The sequence below is a fragment of the Acipenser ruthenus genome, chromosome 2 (genome assembly GCF_902713425.1).
Source record: "Acipenser ruthenus chromosome 2, fAciRut3.2 maternal haplotype, whole genome shotgun sequence".
NCBI lineage: Eukaryota > Metazoa > Chordata > Actinopteri > Acipenseriformes > Acipenseridae > Acipenser > Acipenser ruthenus.
Window position 1 is genome coordinate 29,520,064 of NC_081190.1, and position 18,510 is coordinate 29,538,573.

The 18,510-nt window shown below is 37.5% G+C and overlaps 1 protein-coding gene across 1 annotated transcript in view; it reads right to left on the bottom strand.

Moving 5' to 3' along the window:
- The window catches only part of LOC131698902 (protein shortage in chiasmata 1 ortholog-like), a 51,097-nt gene that overhangs the window by 14,372 nt on the left and 18,215 nt on the right, over window positions 1–18,510 (bottom strand). The window contains exons 6-17 of the mRNA XM_058993607.1: window positions 11,756–11,918; window positions 9,743–9,845; window positions 9,191–9,338; window positions 8,174–8,293; window positions 6,101–6,230; window positions 5,430–5,524; window positions 4,206–4,442; window positions 3,734–3,763; window positions 3,203–3,622; window positions 2,172–2,300; window positions 1,545–1,721; window positions 197–304 (exon numbers count right to left, since the gene is read on the bottom strand). Coding sequence (XP_058849590.1) covers window positions 197–304; window positions 1,545–1,721; window positions 2,172–2,300; window positions 3,203–3,622; window positions 3,734–3,763; window positions 4,206–4,442; window positions 5,430–5,524; window positions 6,101–6,230; window positions 8,174–8,293; window positions 9,191–9,338; window positions 9,743–9,845; window positions 11,756–11,918 — 1,860 coding nt within the window. The remainder of the gene's footprint in view (window positions 1–196; window positions 305–1,544; window positions 1,722–2,171; window positions 2,301–3,202; window positions 3,623–3,733; window positions 3,764–4,205; window positions 4,443–5,429; window positions 5,525–6,100; window positions 6,231–8,173; window positions 8,294–9,190; window positions 9,339–9,742; window positions 9,846–11,755; window positions 11,919–18,510) is intronic.

Here is an 18,510-nt window from a genome sequence, read left to right on the forward strand (position 1 = left end):
GCCAGCCGGCACAGTCACAAAAAAGACACATGGACAAAACTCACATACAAACACAGATACAAAACAATCCTAAATGAAGGCCATTGCATTGCAATTACTTACACTGTTCTTACTGTAGATATACTGAAAAGTTAAGAAACAATGCAGACAGATAACTTTGCTTTGTCCTATGAAATATATTGTTTTTAACACTGACCTACAGCTGTGTTAAGGTCACACATAAGCAAAAGGTCTCGAACTGTCACCAAAAGATGCACCACAGCGGCGTGCTTATACGCCGTTACATCTTTTTCACTTGGTTTACCTGCAAGACAATTTTTTTATTATCATCATTGTTATACATAAACAGAGGGGTCATTCCGCATCAAATAGACCAATGGTCCCCACCTCACCTCACCGTCTCAGATTTAGTTTTGTATCACATATGGATGTACCTGGAATAGTAAAATAATCACGTGCCAGCAAAGTGAGCATCAAGGTAAACGGCTTTCCCTTAACGGTTGTCAAGATCTCTTTCGACAGGTAAATCAACCCAGTCAGATGAGATTGATTTCTAGCTGGATAGCCTAGTAAAAGTCTGATCAGTTAAGAGCAGATTTAGCAGGAGCCTGACTTCTCACATTGCTGGCACATGATTATTTTATTATATTTTTTTCAAAAAACTAAAATAGCTGACTCAAACTGTCTTAGAAATAACTTATTGTATTGCAATGGGGGCCAGTCTCCTCAAGACATGGATACAAAATACAATGTTGACAACACTGAAAATACTGTACATAGTTGAACTGATAATTTACACAGAAACCACAGTTCACTGTTCCATCAAGTATTTGCTGTCTAGATGCATGTAAACCTTGCTAAATTGATAACAATAACATATAATAACTATAACAAAATATCATTAGTGAGTGTACAAAAATGGTGACATTTTTAAGGAAAAAGTGTGCTCTATTTTAAGTAGCAGGACACATTTTATAATTTTATTTTTTTTTCAGCTGCAGCTTTATGACATATTGAAGGCACAAATATGTACCTGCTACCTCTTTTGGAGTTGTGCGGTGCTGAAGGCATGCCATTTCTGGCCAGATATCCACTTTTGGGGTTCATAACTAAGTAATCAATTACACTGTAGCACTGAAATTGTATATATTGTTTTTGTTGTTGTTCGATAACCTGGAGAAACTACAGTGAAGGCAATAACTACATTGGTTAATGAGTTCTCAGAAAGACAATATGGCATTTTTATTGTCTACTCTGTCACATTAACATCCAGGGTGACCAGAAGGTAATATGTTGGCCCATTATTAAACTAGCAGAGCAGTTCCTCTGTCATGTCCGGCATCTAATCTGGTATGTTTACTTTTTGCTGTCCAAAACTTTTAAATTACTGGAAATGTTAGTAAGCTAAAACAATAAAGAATCATATAGAACACACATAATAGAATTCAACACTTTTAGACATTTGATTAGACATTTTTACAAAATTACAAAGCATATCTATTTGTTTCCATTCTTAGCATCAAATGGATCATGAAAACCCTAACCTTGTTTTAGGCTGTTGCTGACCAGTTTTTCCTGCTGTTTCAAAAAGAACCGGGTTTGGTCAAAAGACAGAGTAGCAAAGTCCCCCAAGGCAGCAGCAGATATGCCCAGTTCTTTTGAACTAAAGAGAACAGGGGATGCAATATCATGAAGTACACGGTAGGCTCTGCACTGGCTCTCTGTCAAAATACAAGAATAGAAACAAAGCTTTTTCAAAAAAAAATTTATTAATCAAACCTTATGAATCTCTGCAAACTGAACACACTAAAATGTCACCACAATTGAAATACTATGAAAGCCCCTCACAATCTGATGGGGTACATTTGGAATATTTTGGCATATGGTTGGTTTCCTATTCATTAAAATAAAATTGTTAACTGACACTGAGCTAAAAAATGTGTGCAACTATAGATATGTTTTTATTATACTTAAAAATGAAGTCATTTTGATTAAATAAGTCTTGACCAAGATAATAAAGTAAAAACAAACAAATAAAACACTACATTTTGAATGTATGTGGATTTGTTGGGGATATAATAGTAACAATCAATGGGGTAACATGAGTTCAATATATTATTCACAGTAAAGATGTCTGATGAATACATATTCGATTGTGTTAAATCTGATACCTGATGCTTGGACCTCAATCACAGCAGTGTTCCTCGTTTCCGTCTTGGCTTTCTCTGGTGTCACAGGCCTGGCAGCAGAGCCTACTTCTTTGGGGGTTGCACAAGCAAACTTATCTTCTACCTTTGTATCTGTAAAAAATCATATTTTACAGCTTCTTTTTTCAAAGCTGACAAATTTAGAATTGGTTCAGGATATACTCTAAGTGCACTCCACTTATAATGGATCCTGGTAAAATGGACTATAAAGTACACACTGTGTAAGATGTACCAAGACGTAGGTGTTGATAAAAACTGAATAAGAAGAGCATGTAGTTAATAAAAGATAAGTGACCATGCTTTATTTTGCTAATAAAAAATAGCATTGTGTAGTCCTTAAGTGGTTCACCCGGTAAAAGCATGTGTGGTGTGCAGGGTGAGTCATACAGTCAAAGGATCACAAATACGTGTTCTTGGTTGTGTGAAGTTGCTGATCTTCACTTGGGATTCCACAGAGACCAGCGCATTGGCATTGACACTGGCTGAGGGTTAGGGAGGCAAAATCGCCAGGGACTGTTTCTCAACAGGCTACAGCGGCCCCTACTGGCCAGGTGCCCAATGAGGTCATACGGACATCTGCAGGGTTAGCATTTGTCCTCCAGAGGCCAATAGCTCCTCAACATCTTTTATAGAGCTCCTGGGTGTAAAGAGGTAATTGGCTTTGTCGTGGGTTCAGAAGTGCCCACTGACCTTTAGTTATCCTGAGCTATAGTGGGGAGTTTCTGCGGTTTGGGAACAGAATAGGACATTCTAAATAAAAAAATAGGGGGTAAGATAATGGTGCACTGTACAGTAACTGGCAGATTTAGTGACGGTTCTACTGACGAAAACGTATGTACAAGAATATAAAATGCAACAAACAGAAGTGCCTTAACTCTTTACCATTTTTACCATGGGAAGGTTTCTGAGACACCTTAAGCTGCTGAGGTGTTTCAAGCAAATCTTCAAGATCAAGAAAAGTCAACTTAACACAAACAAGCTTCCTCTCTACTCACCAGCCTTGGTTTGACTCTCATTCTTGCTTTTGGCTTTGGGGGGAGCAGCAACTGCATTTGTCAGCTTGGATCTCAGCATTATGAAGTTGGCGAGCGGATCCAAATCCTCCTGCTGTGGTTTCCGTTCTGTGCCCTTGTTGCAGGGGTCTTTTATGTCTTTTTCAGGCCTGCCGATAATGAATGAATTTTTAGGCTGCACTGGAAGACCCTCTATTCCTTCCAGCACTTGTTTTCTTTTTGCAGACGCTATCACTGCGTCTGACCTCTGAGCTGGCTTACTTGCAGGGACGTCAGCAGCAGTATGTTGTGCTTTCTGAATATTATTTTGAACGTTGGTCGGTGTCTCATTTTTATTTTTTAAGTCTTTAAGAATGGATTTGACTTTGTTTTCAGGAGGTGTGGCACTCCGTCTATGGTATTCTGAAATTAAGAAAGATCAAAAGGTTATGTTTTATGAATCCTTGTTAAAAAGCACAGGACAGATAGAACATTTTAAATGTGCAGTATTTCTAAGGGAAACATGATGCTGACCTGCGTCCATGCTGGACTTTCTCAAAATATCTGCAGAATAAAACAAACAGTAAAAAATGTAAAGTTTAATCATCTAAAACTTCAACATGCTCAACCAGAATTGTAAGCTACTAGAAAATAGACACACATTTCAGCTAGTGTCTTCTAAATGTACAATGCATTGAAAAAGGCACTAGTGTTCCCTTAAATTAAAAGGTGTTTTACTCTTCCGTTAAAATTTTCAAATCATTAAAACATAGTAAATCTTGTCATAAAGGTAGATACAAAGTCAATGTAAAAGAAGAATTTTACAGTTCAAGTAAAACACAAATGCTTCAAGACCCAAAGTACACAAACACCTGAAATTATATTAACCTTTTAGTTCTAGTGCTTAGAATGCTTACAGTGCCTTTAGCCTTTACTTCTTTTTAGTGATTATTAAAAAGTCAACAGGCCCAGCCTTGCTATCAAAGAAGATGATCTAGAAACTTACTGTCTAACTGGATCAAGGTGAGAGTAGAAAATGTTTCTGCTTTCGCTGGTGGCAGTTCTGGTGCACTATGTGCATCTGTGGTCATTGTCTCCAAGGGGCTTGGCTGATCTGGGTTTAACTGTTTATAGTCAACTCTTTCCACTGTTACATTTACTGAAGGATCTGGCTCAACACCCACCATCTGGAAGACTTCTGTAGCAGAATGGCACTGCAAACTGGACTTCTGGACTTGAGGTTCTGCGTAACAGGAGCACAAAGACACATTCTTCAATTGATATGAATGTATTGCAACTGGATTAACAGTGAAGGTTAAACACAGTATGAAGTGAAAAAGGTAAAAAAAAAAAAATACGGTACATTTTTCATTGGCAGTGACAACTTTATAGTGTTAGCAGTGAAAGTGTGATGTTTCTCAGCCAATAGGTGAGACATATATTGAGTCTCTGCCAACCATCATTCCAAACTCTTTCAGTACTTTCTAATGCTCTCTGAACTCTTAATGGTCAAGAAGTGGGTGTGTACTAATTATCCATGAATGGGGTATTAAGCCTGCAATGGTGTGTGTTGGCTAATTAGTCACGCAGACGAGAATGGAAAAGAGAAGAAAAGAAATAAGTAGAAATAAATAACATAAAACAAAGACATGAGCACTAAAATAAAATAAAATAAAAATAAAAATAAAAAGATGAGATGGCGGAGGAGGTCTTAAGTGGCAAATATTTTCTAGTACAGTGGTGTTATTTCCAAAAGGGCTATCAGTTATTAGTTGTGCTATTGCTTATTTCTTTTTTGTTCTTTCTTGCATTAAGCATGTTGGTTGCATATAAAACTGAAAGGTAATCGAATCGAGCAATTTAAAATTGTGCAGTGAGACTAGAGTGGGTCTGGACTCCCAGTGGTCCCAATAATATTTATGAAGTGCAAATCTGGTAACTACTAATTTGCCAGTTTCACCAGTTTGTTTACAATAAATAACAGTTGAAAGGTCACCTCAAAAGGAGTAGGCAACTAGTATTTTCATGCACAGATACAGAGAAAAGTAAATACTGGACAGAACACAGAACCATGCTGACTGATTGTAAGCATCATAAAAAGGAAAGGAAAGGTGACAAAATAATGGCATTTGAAGCTATTTAGCCTTGAAGAAATACTACAGCTTGGCTACAATCCTCCCCGTATTCCATGAGAGTCAAAAACACATCATGTCCTACAGGAGTGCTTTACCTGCAAGCAGCAGACCCAGGAGAGCAGCGTGGTGTTTCTCTGCATGCCAGACTCCACCCTCCATGATTACTTTATCAGCATCAGAAACCACTCGACTGAAACACAACATCAAAATCAAATGGTACAAACCTGTGCACCTGGTTTGAACGGTTTAACTTCTAATTGCGTCTGAATGGTTATCTCCCATTTCAACTTGGTAGTTTTTCGGTACTTTTCAGCGGTGTAAACAACATCTGAGGCACTGTATAAGGATCACACGTGCTGACAACTGCTATTTTATTTGTATACCTGTCGAATTCCAGTGTCGTGAGGTGTCTGGTGTGTTCGGTTTGTATAACTGTATCCTGAGACATCATACTTGTACTGAACTTGCCTAGTTTATTTGGATTATTTTCTTTAAATTCGTACTCGTACTTAACTTGTATGGTAGTTTTGACAGCTTTGCGGCAATGTTAGACCGTCAAAATGGCAGACATGACTCCCTGGGTCACATGACTCCAAAGCCTCTATACCCCTAGATGTGCATAATTACCTGTTATTGTAAAGAAAAGTGTCCAAGCTGTATTCAGTCAACAACCTTTTTCATTCAGTTAATGTAAAACATTTTTGGATCATTATATCCTTACACTAAAGAAAATAAAATCCCACTGTTGCTGCGCACTCCAACTTACTTTATGTAAATTGGGGACAGCTGTTCAGGGCTGAACTCCTTGCATGATAAACGGGCTCTAGTCTGCAGGGGCTGACGAGGAGGTGTGAAAGGAGGGTCTGCTTCCATATGGGTGTACAACCTGGAACTAACTGATAGGAGAGGTTGGGGGATTCAAAATGTGGTATATCATACTTCCCGCGGGTTAAACACAATGAAACACTGTGGCACAGCACAGCCCATGTTAAATAACCTTTACGTAGCTCCTATGACCTTCACAGGTTTAATTTCTAGCGGTGCATATTACACATGTTGAGACAGACTCTCAAATATTTTTTTTACTACAAATAGCACTTTTTTCATTTATAGTAGTTATTAGAATCACCTAAAGACAAATGCATTCAAGACCCAAAAATAAATGGCAGATTAAATATAATCAAGCAATACTGTAAATCTATTTTTATATAGTGCCTTTCATGCCAAGCCATCCCAAAGCGCTTTACAAGACAAGCAGCAATTAAACTATAATATCAAACACTAATTACAACAATTAAAAATATGAACAATTCAAGTACGTAATTCACAAGGCTACTGTCTATAATTGCCTATATAGTCCAACAGGAATGTGATTATTTGAAATTAATCTGTCCTATCCACAACAAATGTTTATTGAAGGAATGTTTTCATGAGTCTGTTTTGGTGTATTATATGCAGTTTTAACTTTTTGATTGTTGTAAATATTATTTTCAAATGTATGCTCTATAAATCTATCAAAAAACATTATTTTAAATATTGAAAGAAAAAAAATAGTTCAAGTTGCATCTTTGAGTTTCAGCCAGCAGATGGCAATCTTTAATAGTTCATGACAGCTATGGTATGGCAGGACAGAAACTACAATAATGTATCGCTATAGAGAAGCAATCATTAGTTAGAGTTTGGAAACCAAAGAAGCAATGTAATGTATACATTTTATCATGTTGGCTTATTAGAAGACCTGCTATTGGCTGTAATCATAAATGTTATTATGGCTTTTATGTGTTACACTTAAGTGACCAAGGCCGCTGCGGTACAGCCAATGGTGACTGAACTTCAATATCATAAGAACATAAGAACATAAGAAAGTTTACAAACGAGAGGAGGCCATTCAGCCCATCTTGCTCGTTTGGTTGTTAGTAGCTTATTGATCCCAGAATCTCATCAAGCAGCTTCTTGAAGGATCCCAGGGTGTCAGCTTCAACAACATTACTGGGGAGTTGGTTCCAGACCCTCACAATTCTCTGTGTAAAAAAGTGCCTCCTATTTTCTGTTCTGAATGCCCCTTTATCTAATCTCCATTTGTGACTCCTGGTCCTTGTTTCTTTTTTCAGGTCAAAGAAGTCCCCTGGGTTGACATTGTCTATACCTTTTAGGATTTTGAATGTTTGAATCAGATCGCCGCGTAGTCTTCTTTGTTCAAGACTGAATAGATTCAATTCTTTTAGCCTGTCTGCATACGACATGCCTTTTAAACCCAGGATAATTCTGGTTGCTCTTCTTTGCACTCTTTCTAGAGCAGCAATATCCTTTTTGTAACGTTTCATTTAAAAATGTCTTTGGTATGTAAAATGGTACTACTAAGACATAAACTCTCTCTCTCTCTCTCTCTCTCTCTCTCTCTCTCTCTCTCTCTCTATATATATATATATATATATATATATATACACACATTGGAAAATCCTCAATGCATTTAAATGTATGTGAATATGTGACATTTTGTATGATTATCCTAGTTGTGTGTGAGCTGTGTGCAACTATTCGGCAACAATTGTGATAGTGGGTGCATTGACCAACACATCCATCAAGGCAGCCTCTAATGTTTGCAGAAGACCACGACTGGAAAGTACAACTACGGTTTTGTAAACTAGTTATGACTGAGCCTGCAGACGTGTGCAACATATTGTGACAAGCAACAACCTATTCACCTTTAGCACTGGACACAATATACCTGAATCCACTCAAATGTGTTTATCTACTTTTTATACTATTACTGTCATTTTTTTTAGAAGTCTGTTTTTGTAAAAACTATATAGGCACTACATGTTAGGCACCAAATTACCTGGATTTGTATGATCAAGTATGTTCTTTATCCTTTCTCTGTAAATCTCATCTGAAATCTCACTGCAAGAGGGACAATATTCGGAAAGCTCCACTGCTGGTGTGACACCAGAAATCACAACTGACAAAATAAATACATAAATAAATAAATAAATAAATAAATAAATAAATAAATCAAGTATTAAACTGAGCACAATTCAAAAATATTAAATTATGTAATATATAAAAAAGTATGGTGGCTGTCCATTTAAACCGGTAATAGGTAATCTTCTAACTTATGCTAAAGAGATTTGCTGCTCCAGTTAGCTAACTGTTAAATTTGAATACATTTCTACATATTTCTTTACCGAAAGAGAACACAGCTTAACATTCAGGTTTCTTGATTGCATTCTAACCTGCATATTCACTGGCAGTGAATTGCTTTGCAGTTCCCATTAGCAGGCTAAAGATAAGACACAATGGATTTCAGCTCACCAGTGTGTAGAGCTTCAACCAGGGAAAAAAAATCTACTTCTCAAAGCAAATAGCCCTGCTTCAGTAAGGCGAGACACTATATTGTGCTGTAACACACTTTTAAATCAGAAGAAAAATATACAGTAGCACTGTATTAACATTAGTGAATTAAAAACCCAGGACCCTCCAAATGAATCAGTACTGGTAATACTAAAAAGAAACTTAAGTGATGAGACTGCACAAACATTTCAATGAAAAGTGCCTTTGTATATTTATTACATCTTGGTACTGACAAAATCATTGACTTCTCAACTTCAAAATCACAACTCTGCATGTAAAACATTTGCAACTGTCTCTGAATGTTTTGCATTATTAATGATTACAAATAAAACAAATGACTAGTGGATTCAAAAGATCATCAAAAAGCACTTGTTGGAAATGTTCAGTTGCCTAATGAACTGAAAGATGAGTGTCTGCCTAATTTGTATTAAAAAATAGTCACTAGCCAAATGCATATATACATATAATATTTAAACATTTCCCCTACAGAAAATTAAATAGCTACCTCTCTGAAATGCCTCTTTCCATGTGGTACCTCCTTCCAACATCGGCTCGGATGCAATTCGCAACAAATCTAGGAGCACCCAGGCAGTGGGAGTGCCACTCTTTTGATTGGGAGAGTGGGATTCCAAATAAAATGGTAACATCAAAGACTGCAAATAAATATACAGTAAAATCAATCTGCTGTTTTTAATTGCCTAGTCCTATAGTTTCACTGTTTAAATGATGATCTCCTTCTCCTCGTGTTTGGAAGCTGAAGTGCACTAGTTTAAGCTGGGCTCATTACCACCATCAGTGACCTATGCAATTGGTCTAAATAGAGGCCACTTGTTTAATCATTCCAACAACATTTAATATTCTTCTTTTAAAGACACTGTTTTGCCTTGTTTCTCTCTGCCATTGAAGTAAACCATTTGAAATCAATTTAGTAAAGTTTTATTTTTAATACCTTTTGAATACCTTTACACATCTTGACATACTATTTTAGTTGGACAATGCTGGTTACATTTTAAAATACACCATTAGTCTGTTTTTGTTGTGGTTATTTTAGATGTACCTCTTCATTTAGTGCTGAGATTTTACTGTAATTCTCAATCCTCGGGTCTGCTCCATGTTCCACTATATCCCCAGTCATTGCATTGTCAAATGGCATACAATGTCTGTAGATGACAGAACCTTGTTAAGCTGAGCAACACCACAGTCAACATCAAGACCTGCCACTAATGAAGAAGCTTGTATGAATTGGACAATTCAAGCCACAGATTTATTTTTTTATTTTTTTTTTAATTACAAAACCAGCCAAAGATTGAACAACTAATACGAGGTCACCCTGGCTTCTCAGAGGTCTTAAACATTTGGTTTCCGAAGGTCTGACAACCCACAGCCTTAAAAAGAAATTTCAGAAGCCACTCCTGGACAGAACCTTGGTACAGTAGAATGTATGTTATTTTCTCCAGACGTCATTTATGCATTGTTTTTTTTTTTGCATGATATCTTTCTGATACATTGATAAAGTCTGTAAAAAGAATGAATACAAACATGATCATGAAGTCAAGCAGAATTACTTGAGGTGAGACATGTGTTATACATAAGGCCTTGTGTAAATCGCGATTTTACAGGCTGCGCGGAAATCATGAAATTAGCCCAATACTGCGATTTTTACAATATTCTTAAGAAATAAAAATAAATTATTTCATAATTATTATTTGTATTTCATACAAAAAAAATCAAATTAACAAAACTGTACAGCTCTGCTGTGTGTCTGCGTGTAGTATTTACACATAGTGCTGTGCAGTGATTATGTCATGTGACCATATGCAATCTAGGCAGGATATTAAAATACTACACACTGTAAACAAGAAAATGGATGTCTCTAAAAAGGCTAAAAATCCAGCATGGGTTTTACACAGCAATGGAGGTAAGCTCTTCTGTACTTTCAGCAACATTACTGTAGCTCACTACCGAGAATCGGCTGTTGACAGGCATTTAAATTCAAATATTCACCGAAAGAGAAAGTCGGAAATCCAGAGCAGCACTGAGACTGCTTTACATGCAAAGAAACAAAAAACTGTGACTTCCATGTTCCAAAAGTCCACTGAAAACCGTGAAGCACGAAACACATTACATTTTGATCTGACAGGAGTTTGTTTGCACAAATATCCCTCTCGAAAAATTGGATAACCAAAAGTTACATAAATTCTTCAGACTGAGTGTAGCAAATGGTGGAGTGATTCCTTCATCAGCCCAGCTGAGACGTAAATACTTACCTAAAGCTGCCGAACATTACAAGCAGGAAATTATGGAATTGGTAAAACAGACTGGTTGCTTGTCACTGGTCACTGATGAGTCGACTGATGCCCAAGATCAGCATGGGTTACACATTGTATTTGTTTTGCAAGACCTAAATGGTGAACATGAATCTGACGTACTAGAACTGAAAGCTGTCCTTGCAGATACACTTTACCTACAGGCTGTTAATTACAACACTGTTTCACAAGCTATTGTAAAGTGCTTGAGTAACTTTGACGTTGATTTTGATGTCAGCGCATTTATCTCTATATTTGATGTTTAAAAACATAATAACATGTATACATAATTTATAAAATAGTTCCGCGCACATTCCGTGAAATACAATGCTTTACCCGTGACACTGCCGTGAATTTTAAAGAAAACTTCTGCGATTTTCACAGGGCCTTAGTTATACAGCAGTCAGACTCCTTTCTTAATAAATATCTTGGTTTTCCTAAATAAATAATTGTCCAATGTGGTGGTCCTGTAAATATAAAAAATTGGAGGGCTGGGTAGCGTACTTGTTATTTATTTTACCACAAATAGGTCTATTAATTGCAATTGCACACTGAATGTGGTGCCAGTCTCGACAGTCATAATATATTTTGCACACATTTGAAGAAGAGAATCTTGTCTATTTAGGGATACCAAGATAAAACAGGTAAAACAGACAACAAATACCCCAGTCAGCATTATTAATTTTTCCCAATATTTGATGGCAGGTGTATATTTGAAGTGTTAACCTGCTTTAGATTTTTATGGTGTCACCTTCATCTACTACCTGAAAAAGATTTCATCTGTAAACAGTTCTCCTCTTGAATTCAGAAGGGGATCTTTGACAGAGAAAGTCCTCAGTCTGCCAAGCAGGGAAAACAGCGTTGGCATCTGTCGGCGAAACTCTGACAAACAGTCAGCGAAAATGACCTCCTCCTGCAAAAGCAGATCTTAGACAAGAATACAAACATGAAATTGATTTCAGCTCACTTGTTTTTTCATTTATATCCCTGTCAGTTAACCTTGTACCGTAGTAGGCTTTCAATACATGTGCATACAAGACGTAGATGTTTGCAGTCCTTGTTAAATATATTTAGCATGCTCTTTCATATTTCACACACCTGAATATTTCAACTTTAATGTTTTACCTTTTCCACAGCTTTTAATGTTCTTTCCTTTGGGTTTGAGTCAGATTCAACTTCAGGCAATACATTAATTCCCCATTTCCCATCTAACTTGAGCAGAAATTTTGTAATAGTTTTTATATTAGAATAATTTTTTTAAATGTTATTTTCTGCAACAGATAAAACTGAGGAGCTGGGTGGGGTACTTGAGCTCAGGAATATGAGGGCCTCTTTATGAAGCAAATGAATGTCTTTGTGCAGGTTTAGCTGTGTTGCTACACAGAATAGATAGTGCCGTGTTGAACATAGAGGAACGATGGGTCACAAATGACGTCACTACAAGGGTGTGTGTTGAAAGTTATAAAACTGCACTGAATGTATTTCTAGGTGCTCAGTTTTTGATCTCGCTGTAGCCCAGAGCACGTGGCTCTGCCCTTTTAAAGTTATTATTTTCTGAGCTATACAAATAAACACATATTTGACTTGAATAATATTGTTTATCAGTTTTATTTTTCCCTACACTTGTGATCCTGTGACATTTCAAATCGGTTGGATTCACAGGTCGTTTCCGCCACGTTTCAAGTAGCCCTTTAAAATGTATCCACTATACAGTCAGCGCTGCCGAATCGGGATCCTGATAATCGAGATTTCTGCTTAAATAGGTGTGGCAAGTGGTTTGCAGTGCACCGGTGTAATACTGATGCAGTGCAGTAGAATAACGACCCAACACAATTCCACGGTCAAAGAAGCTTTATTTGCTTTTTAAATAATAAGGCTGGCAATACACACCAATGTGTATTTGCACAGCCAAAACCCAACTGGGATTTTAGTCCTGAAATAATAATAACAATAATCCAATGAAACACTATACACAACATGGTCACCAATCCACAGTGAGCGCTCTTAGAACAAGTGGTGAAATACGGTGAAGTGCAGTGTAGTCCGGGGTTGGTGCTGGCTCGTAGCGACAGCTTCCGGATCTTTAGCCGTCTATAATGATCAATACAACAATTACTAGACTGACAAAACACTCAGTTACTTTTTACTCCTCCAGCAGTCCTTTCATAACCATAAAACAGGAACAGATCGCTTCGCCACATCCCGATTACCCTCAGACACGCCCCCTTCGGTAGCGAGTGCAATCGCTTTTCCTCCAATCCGCGATTGCCACATCGCCGACCGCATTAAGGCGATGACTTCTGGTACTGTGACTCCGCCCCCTTCTGGATGGCCAACTTCAGACTTTCCTTGGAATGAATTGCTAACCCATCCAGTCTCACACTGTTTCTGTTATATAGCAACCTCACGGTTCTTCCCGAATCTATTTATGTTGTTTAATTGGGACGTCACTTCGTTTAATTAGGATACAGTATTTTCAAATGATGTGTAGCACAGTGCAGTGAGTATACGATTACGCTGTGACTTGCATAAATTGCATAAACCATGTTGAACTCTTGAAGAAGTCATCGTTTTGGTAAGTAGCATTTTCAGAATCATATCGTTATGTATACTATTTAGTACCGTATGTTAAAACATAGCACTTAATCCACAAAGCCAACGAAATACATCCTACTTTATGTGTATTTTACATTTTATTTTTAAAGTTAAATACAGTACCTGAAGCAGACATAGGCTAGGCGTTTATCATATCAACAACAAAAACGTATGCAGTGGTAAAAAAAATAAACCAACATTTTTTTTGAAAACTGCAAAATGTTTACTTAGGGCAGGGTTAAGAATTAAAAATCTATAGAAAAAAGTGGCATTTTTTACATTGCAAAAATAAGTGGTTGCAGGAAGGTTAATCAGAAACAGAAACACAACAGAATGTATGCAAGTACAAAGTAAATGAAATGAAAAATGAAATACCAGGTATATCATATAAGATGATGTGAAGTTCTTAGCAATAAAAATAAAACAGGTTATATATTTTTATTTTAACTATAGTATAAATTAGACATGTGCAAAAGCCTTTGTAAAGTTGCTGTATGAAATACCGGTCTGGATGCTAGAATTATTATTTATTTTTTTTTTAATTTAGTAGTCGCCAATTGTTTTTATCTTTTTTCTTCCAATTTGGAATGGCCAATTATTTTTAGGCTCAGCTCACCGCTACCACCCCTGTGCTGATTCTGGAGCGGCGAAGACAAACACACGCTGTCCTCCGAAGCATGTGCCGTCAGCCGACCACTTATTTTTCACACTGCAGGCCCACCATGCAGCCACCTCAGAGCTATAGCGTCAGTGGACAACGCAGCTCTGGGCAGCTTACAGGCAAGCCAGCAGGTGCCTGGCCAGGCTACAGGGGTCGCTGGTGCGCGGTGAGCTGAGGACACCCTGGCCGACCTAAGCCTTCCCCCTGCCCGGGCAGCACTCGGCCAATTGTGCGCCGACCCTGGGAACTCCCGTCGGAAGTGGAATAGCCTGGACTCGCACCAGCAACGTCCAGGCTATAGAGCGCATCCTGCACTTCATGCAGAGCGCCTTTACCGGATGCGCCACTCGGGAGCTCCCTAGAATAATTTTTTATTATATATTTTTTGCCCTGACAGGTGAGGACAGGACAGGAGATATCTTAAAAGAGCAAAGTTAATTTAATAAGATGTGAGGAAAACACCAGAATAGAAGAATAATGGCATCTCAAATAAAACTCACTCATTTTTTTTTTAAAGTGAGCTGCTAGTGACAGTGGTGAGGACGGTGAAAGTGACACTGTAAAGCGTACCAGAAGCAGTGCCATGTTAGCTGATTGTGAGTGTGACAACATACAAACAGAACAAGAGATTGAGCCAGAATCAACAGGTATTGATGAAACCAAAGATGACAGCCTTCCAGAGTGCTGGACAGTGACTCAGAAGGTACAATTCATGGAAAAGAACCCTTGGCTGATGGGTTGTAAAAATAAAAATGGGTTGCAGGGAGGTTGGAAGTCTAGGTGCCTCGAAAACACAAGGAATTAAATTCCAGTATAACACATTATGGAGAAACTAAAGAAAAACAAGAAATGTCACTTAGGAAGAAGATTGGAGAACATAAAAATTCTGAGGCACATAAGGCTGCTTATAGAAAATGCTAAAAAAATCCAATCTTGAAAACATGATTGTTAGAGTGACAAAGGAGCAATTTGCAAGTACAGCTCGAATGTTTCGTACAGCCTACAAAATTGCTAAACTCAACAGGCCATTTACTGATTTTGAAACAGATATTCAACTGCAAATACAGAATGGTTCTGACCTAGGGTGTTCTGTGCACTCCAGAATTTACTGTGCAAATATTCTGGACCATATTTCTGGAGAAATGCACAAAAGGCTGGTGTCTGCAATAGTTTTATCCAAACCTAAGCTAGCACTTATTCTTGACGAGCCCACATCCTTAAGCAAGAAAGCAACACTAATTGTTTATTTGAGATTGCAGCTCAGTGACATGAGTGGTCCAACTAATGTATTCCTCTGTTTGATTGAGCTTTCTGATACTTCAGCTAAAGGCGTTTTCACATCTCTACTAAACAGCCTTAACAAATTTGGAATATCTCAGGAAATTCTCAGTGAGTGTCTTGTAGCTTTGTGCTGTGATGGGGCTGCAGTCATGTCAGGACAGAAATCAGGTGTTGCTCAGTTATTACTTGATGTTTTTCCAGGGGTTGTCATTTGGCATTGTGCAGCACATCGCTTGGACCTCAGTGTTAATGACACAATCAAAGAAGGAGCTGACGTAAACCACTTTAAAATATTCATGGACAAACTGTATACACTTTATCATGCTTCTCACAAAAATCAGAGATAACTCAGTGAATGTGCAGAAAGACTAGAGGCAGAGACTTTAAAAATTGGGAAAGTACTTGACACTAGATGGCCATCCAGATTTGTGTTTTTGAGTGTATGACTGATAGACTTGGCTCCCATGGTGTGTTAGCATCAGAGGCAGTAAAAAAAGGAGAATTTAAAACTGCTGCACTGCACAAAGGCAGAAAATGTGATGTAGCCATCAGACAAGGTCCATTCTTTCACAGCCTGGCTTCTAACTTAAAAAGCAGGTTACTTACAGTGCGCGCTTCCAATCAGAAGTCAAAGAATAGTGCCCAGACAGAGCAAGATGATTACAAGGAAATAATAGAGGAATTTAAACTCTTATTCCCAAGGTACTTTCCTGATGAAATGGAATGTGGAAGAAGCTTCAGTCAGCTAAATCTCATTGTTACACCCATACGTACTGCACTTTCAATAGAAAGAACCTCAGCTCTGTAGTTCCTAAAACTTATCAGCCCCCCTCTTGAGAAGTTTAGCCCGGATTCGTATGTCCAGTCTTGGATAGCAAAAGGCAAACATTGAGCTGAAGACAAAGTAAAAACAACAAGGCACCCAGAAGACCCCCAGATGGAGAAGATTTGGATGCTGTTCTAATCAAACGTGGCATGGCCAGGGCCTGTTGTAGGTGAGTACCCAGGGTCTGGAAAGTAAGTTTGATTTCAAAGAATTATGGTAAATTGGTTAGGATTTTTTTTTTTTTTTTTTTTTTTAATTTTGTGTACTGATATATGTACATTTTATAAAATTGTCGTTTTTTATGCTTATGCGTAGAACAACAGAACAGAATCAAAATGAATACTTGCAAACATAAACATTTAAACATTTTCTGGAAAAGGTAAAAATATATATATTTAAAATGACATCAGAAACATTAATGAGTATATTGCAACAACATACCAAGATCACAGAGATCTCTAGGACATGTTATGGTGATGTATTGCACGTTATGGTGATGTATTGCATTTCTGTATTGCAGTGATGTACTGCAGGTTGCTAATAATAACAACACCCACACAAGGAGGCATGGTATCACCCATTCTCAACGATGCAGTAAACCTGAATGGGGTTGGGCATTCATACAAAGGGTGACTCATATTATATCCTTTTCAGATGAGAGGGATTACATAACTCCATGGCAGCATTATGATTTGATCACAAGCACTGTTACGAAACAGCACAGGAACATATTGCTCCCTTACATTTCCAAAATAAGATTTCTATCAGACTATCCCTCTCTTGCTAAGAGATTAGGTATTGATAGGATTACAACACACCTTTAAATTAGTACATTCCATATAACTTAAAAACTGTTATGCATGTGGATGAAATCTGTTTAGTTACAATGTACTGTTTAAAATGTCAGTTCACTTAAAAGTATTGTCAGTGTTTAGTCACTATATATATATATATATATATATATATATATAAAGAGGAGATGGGAAGAAGCAAAAGGGACGGGACACCCTGCCACACTAAAAATATCTACTTAAATATCTACATTCATTGCAGTACAATGTATATTTCTTGTTTTCAATTTGCCTTTTTCTCAGTTTTCAAAATAGGATTTAAAAAACTTTTAAATCAAAAACTGTGATTTGTTTGGTTTTTTATCATATATAAAGGCAAGGTTAATACAATTAGATTTTCGGTGGTAGCAAATTACAAGCAATTTCACCCGAAAAGGGGGTATAAGGAAACATTAAAGCTTCTATAAATCAGAAGTTCAGGGATGTGTGCATGTTTGTACACTTTTACATATTTTGTTATCAGTTTTTACAGCTCAGGCTTAAATAAAGTTACAACACAATGAAGCTCAGCTTCAACATTTTGGACATAAATCTTTTGCCATTTTAAGACTCACTGCTCAGATTATTGCTGAAATCGATTTGATCAACTTTTACCCCGCCGGGATAAGACATAGCTGGATTTTACAGCAAAAGAATTGCATCACTTACTTATCCAATCTCAGGATACCCCCTAAAAATAGGTAACTGATGCAATCCAGGGCGATCTGCCCGGTGCTGTAAAAAACAGATGAAGCTTATCCTCATCAGGGTATAAGTTGTTCAAACCAACCCCTTAATCTCAAAAACAAGATGTGGAGCCAAATACTTGATGTCTTCACACCCAACAAATAATTCCAATTAAAATGTTACAATGCCATCACCTGAATTTGATGCACCAACCCATCTGCTGCAGATGAATCAGAAAGAGGGTGGAGAAAGGTGGGGATTTAGAGAATGTTGGTATCAACCGAGTGAGGCATTTGATCATTTTTGTAATTTAGGTTTTTGAATACACAAATGTTGCTCAAGGAAAATTCTTATCTTTTAAATAAGGAGTTTAAGATTCTCCAATTGGGGTCTGACATGAATGGATGTTCCAAGCATAGTTAAGCTGGTGTCACAAGTCATCTTTGAACAGTTCTGCGACCAGGACTTTAACAGAAGCCGGCATTGACTTGCTTTTCAGTCCGCTGTTGGATAGAATCAGACACGTTGCTTGTGCCGAGCCACTACCTGCATGAGAATGTAAAGAATGGAGGCTGTGGATTGGTGCAGCGCATTCTCAACCAGCTAGTGAGCGCAGCAGTGGCAATTGCCTTTTAAAAG